Here is a 5,137-nt window from a genome sequence, read left to right as displayed (position 1 = left end):
GAATATAAAGAAGAACATTTGTAAATAAATGAGAAATACCTATTGTACTGTCCTTCAGCACCAGCATTGACACTAGTTTTCGTCAGTGGCGTCAACATCGAGTCTCATTAGTGTACCTGCATCCCATAACTTACGGTTGGCTCGCTGAAAAACGAGCATCTCGAAGTTCTTCGGCAGGAGGGATGCACGGTGCGGGGTCATGATCAGCTTGCACTGCGAGAACAACCTCTCGCAGAAATTGCTGGTTGGGGGGAATCACGACGACGATCGGGTCGTATGGCGGAGCCACGAGCTGGGGGTTCGGGCGCGATCGTAGCAGCGCGGTTGCGAAGTCCTCTGCGCTGCGGGCGACCGTCCGACTCGAAGCGCACTCGGACTCCGAGTTCGCTGACCATGGCCGGATCAGAAGCGACAGCTTCCAGTTGGAGCGGCTGGAGGCCCTGTGACTCTTCTGGAGTCAAGTCGGTTTCTGCACCACGAGAAACCTAATTTAACATTAAGCAACATAGGTAAGTTAGCACAGCTGCAGCAACAGAAGAACAACACAACAGCAATATATCTTGACGACGGCACTTTCATACACCGGGTGGTGAACAATGTCAGCGTCGGGGCGTAGGTAGTCACCCGTTACGGGGAACATTTCAACCATCTTGTCAAATAATTTCAGCACCGACTTCATCGAGACTTCTTGGTTGTTCTTGCACACGCTGTTGAGCGTCTTGCGGTTCTCGACGAGCGCTACAATGCGTCAGTGCGTAGCCGGCTTCGGAACCAGATCGTAGACAGCGTCGACGCGCTTGATAGCGTCACGGAGGCGAATGTACCGCTCCAGCATTATGAAGGTGGAGCTCCACCGAGTAGCATTAGCACGCAATGGCCCTAGGCTTGTGTGGCGCCGGAGCTCAGCGCGATTCTTGATCGTCCGGAGCGCCGTCATTTGCGCGCTCACAGCCCCCACCAGGTCTTCGTGCTCCGCCAAAACGTTTTGGTGGCCAGATTAAATCGATAAGACGCGCAGCCCATCCATGGGGCGCAGAGCATGGTTGCCGTCAGCTGATTGGTGGCACAATTGTCACCCACCAAAAAATCAGCGAATCTCCTGATTGGCCAAAAATTGCCGAGCAATGAATGTAGGCACATTGCGAGCAACAGTGTGATGAGCCTCATCTATAGCGCCATCGCTAATAGAACGTAGAAAACTGATCGTCCTTCCTGTAGACGATGTACAGCGCCACGAAGTGCTCTAGAAACCATGTCCAGCCATCGTACATGGCTCCAAACATCGGGGGGATTGTATTGGCAATCTCCTTTTCGACAGCTCGCGTTGTTGCAGCTAGGTACTTTCTTAGAGTCTTCTAAGAGATAGACTTGAGCTGGGACATTGAGCGAGTCGCTGGGTGGTCAATCTCAGATTGAGGCATGTTTATGTCCACCACCCACTCCATTCAATGGTAGATATTGGCGACATTTTTGCTCACAAAGCCGAAGGAGTGTAGGTTGCCAGCCAGAGAGATGGCGTGAGCAACTCGTATTCGGGTGCTTGTCCTTCAAATGGCTGATTAGGTTGCCGTAGCCACTAGAAGGGAGCTGACGACACACTTTGTTGCAATAGTTGCACTTAAAGTAGTGGTCTGGTAGAGCTGCAAAGAGCACGCGGCAGATGTTAGCGTTCTTGGGCATTGCGTAGCGTAGAAGGGCAAGTAGCTTAAGCTCGGAATCAAATTGATAAGTGAAAGGCTAGCAGGACAACTTATCGGGTAGAGCACTTGGAGTTTTAAGAAACAACTGGACATCACAAGCTCAGAACAAATTACTCATCCTCACTATTCGATATAAAAAATCAAGCTGTTTCCACAGTCATCACTAAATCGTACTAGTCACTACTCTTTTTCAAAGTCAGCTTTCATTGCAGTCATTTAGCTGTCCTAACGACCATGCAAATACTACAGTAGTCACTACTCCAAAGCCGTTTTTTTACCTTTTTTCTGGCTGCATGAACTCCATTCATTTATTTAATGAGTTTGGGAGGTAGACTATTTTATAAAATGCACTACGCTTCGACTCGATGATGCAGCAGCTTTGTATACCAGACCTATTCTCAGCATAAAAGCCGCTCCTCGTCCATGGACACCTCCGTAGATTTAGAGAGCAATAGAGCGGTCTATTGTTCGCTCTCCTGATATGTTGTGTATGTTACCAGTCGATTAGGGCATGGAAGTAGTTGATGGGTCATTGGAGTGGTCAGACCATTCTTCTTCAGAGGTAAGTGGATGAACGTGATAATGCTATCTACCAGTGCTACATGTACTGCTGTGGTTGACAAAGGAATAATCCTGACAGATCGTTAACATTATCTTCTGAACAAACACCATTTGCGAATACAAAATCTAAATGGAAAGCTCAAGATTGCCTACAAACCTTTAGGTATACACGAACAAAGATAAAAAAATCTTAAGGCGTTCCGCCGAAAAATCTAAGAAGCTCATAAATAGCGCACTATTAAAGGTTCATGGCTACTTGTAGCTCAGCGAAACTCAACACTACACGGTTAAGTTTTCATGTGTCCACGTACGATTTGTTGATCTAGATCGCATTTATAAACGCCTGCTTGGAAGTGCCGTAAAATACGACCCCAGTGCGACAATGCGACGTTCCCATTTTTATGGGTGACCGTTAAAAGACGATCTGCCACCTGTTTAGGACGGATGTGAAACCTTTATAAGGTTTTAAATTTGACTTGACTTTGACCAAAAATCGATGGCGCACTCCGGCCGTATTTTACGGAAGGCAATTGTCGCCTCATTTAGGGTGATCGATGTATCTCTCTACTTTAAGCCACCGACTGGCGTTATGTGGCTAAGTGAGATATTTGAATACACCACCGCGGTTATCCTTTTGATTGCATTCTCTTGGCCCAGTTAACGACATTTGCAATTTAATGAGTCTACAGGTTTGGAGCATTTTTTGGGTACACCACATTATCCCTATTTTAATGTTATATCGAGCTCCTAATCCATAGTTTTTCCAATGAAACTGCATTATTAATACTATTAAAACAGTAGCACTGTAAATATACTGCGGGCTCCGTTAGTATGAGGTATTAATACATCATGCCCCGCTGCCAAACATTCCTCGAGTTGAACATGACTCTGGACGCTGTGCTGATCTCCGAGGTGGAAAGCTTCTTGAGCTCTTTTGACATTTCGGCACTGTTCTCGCCCCAAGTCGAGTGCGATGCCGAGTTGCTGCTGTCGAACAACTTAGCACCCAACAACCAAAGAACCAAAGAGGAATGTGAACGACACAAAGAGTATCGGAAGCGGCGTCGAGCTGAGCGTGAAAGACTGGAACAAGAAGTATCGGAACTCAAGACTAAGCTCGCGTGCGAACGGAAGCGACAACTATCAATGTCTGGCAGGAGAATGGTGTCGTGGTGCCATTTGGAAGCACGAATGGTGTCGGAGGAGCGACATCGTCGATTGATTGCAGCAGTCTCAGCCCACACAACGTTAATTCAACAATACAGGGAAGTGACTCAAGGTCGACAGGATCCTGACAGTACTCGGACACTACCAGACAGTGGAATCACCCATTGTCCTCTCAAATGGCCTCACGTAGAGTCCTTTGACTCGGCATTTTACAAGGCGTCTGCCCTGACATTCGACACCATCTACGCTCAGACTGACGAAGTCCTCGGTAACGCTGGTCTTAATTTGCCGAACGATCAGTATGGGACTAACACGGACGAGCGGGAACTCTCGAGTGGGAAAACCTACTTCCAATACGTCGATAAACGGACATTTGCGTCCAACTTCGAGCAATCTTGTGCCACTTTGAAACGCACGCTCTTGCTTCATCACCCTGAAACCCACCAATTCTGCAAAGACCTGGAATTACCCGATACCGCCGTAGCATTCAAGTTTCGGGCTAGCACCCGACTTAAGTCAGGTAAAGATGCATCCGTGCTGTTTCGCGTTATCAATCGTTGCTACAACGAAGATAACCGAATGGTTGTGGTGTGGCGAGTCTTTGCCGAGGCGGAGGGAGCATTCACTGGCATGCACGCGGATGAATTTGGCTGGGGAGTTCTTACTACCTCGGGGGAGTCGGAGAACGAAAGCATCATGCAGCGTTTTGCTTGCTATGTGCCAATGAACGTCAGTAGCGTTGGCAATGAACAGTTGACAAAGCGATTTGCAAACGCAGTGATGGAGGTCAGCACTACGAACTCTGAAGAAATCGCATGTCGACTTGAAAATCTACTCTAAGGAATCGTACCCTGTTTCTAATATTAATTTAGAGGAGTCATCAGCCTTTGCGTGTTTTTTGTTTGTTTGTCTAAGAGACATTTAAAAAGTAAGTACAGTATACTATATTTCTACAGTACCATTCATCTCGTAAACTCGTCACATCGAAAAAACTACATGTAGTAGCCTAACGAATATCTAACATGTATTCGATAAGCTCATTATTTCTGTACGAAGCCTCTGAGCGCTGTGAGCTCTCCACAAGTTGTGGCACAACGGTGTGTAGTGCACTGTACTTGTAATCGGTCATCAGATTATGCGTTATCACGTACCGTGAGGCTAGAGTGGCACTTTCTCATAAAGACTCTCAATAAGCAGCCCTGGACTCTTCGTTCCTGACTGAGGTGGAGGACTTCTTGAATTCGTGCAACCTGCTAACGCTCCCGTTGCACCACACCCCAAACCATGGCAGCACCAGCAGCGAGTCATCCAAATCGGGGGCCGCGCAAAGCACCACGAGAGCATGTGTTCGACGCAAGGCGTATCGAAAGAGACGGCAGGCTGCACGTGAACAATAGGAGCAGGAGATAGAGGAACTCAACAAGAAACTGGCCACGGAGCCTAGAAGACTGCTATCTATGTCTGGATGGAGAATGGTTACGTTGTGTCACTTATAGGCGCGTTTGACGTCCGAAGCACGACAACGTCAGTTGCGTTCGGCATTTACAGCACAGTCAACACTGATCCAAGCTTACCGAGGATTAACTTATGAAAATCTGGTCAACGTCGAGTCTCTTGAGCTGAACGACAAGAGCAATTATCATCACGACCAGCTACGCCTTGCGTCGTTTGACAGCGACTTTTACAGAACGTCAGCTTTAACTCTAAAC

The 5,137-nt window shown here is 47.5% G+C and overlaps 1 protein-coding gene across 1 annotated transcript; it reads right to left on the bottom strand.

Annotated features, from left to right (window-relative positions):
* Positions 1-203: 203 nt before the first annotated feature.
* Positions 204-1,680, bottom strand: PITG_08963 (uncharacterized protein; the record flags this gene model as incomplete). The annotated part of the gene is made up of 4 exons (XM_002902955.1): positions 204-485; positions 584-707; positions 1,270-1,355; positions 1,600-1,680. 4 exons carry the CDS (start codon positions 1,678-1,680, stop codon positions 204-206), a joined length of 573 nt encoding a protein of 190 aa, XP_002903001.1.
* Between the last annotated feature and the right edge of the window lie 3,457 nt (positions 1,681-5,137).

This window comes from Phytophthora infestans, genomic scaffold (genome assembly GCF_000142945.1).
Source record: "Phytophthora infestans T30-4 supercont1.16 genomic scaffold, whole genome shotgun sequence".
Taxonomy (NCBI): domain Eukaryota; phylum Oomycota; class Peronosporomycetes; order Peronosporales; family Peronosporaceae; genus Phytophthora; species Phytophthora infestans.
This window is presented reverse-complemented; position numbering and strand designations above follow the sequence as displayed.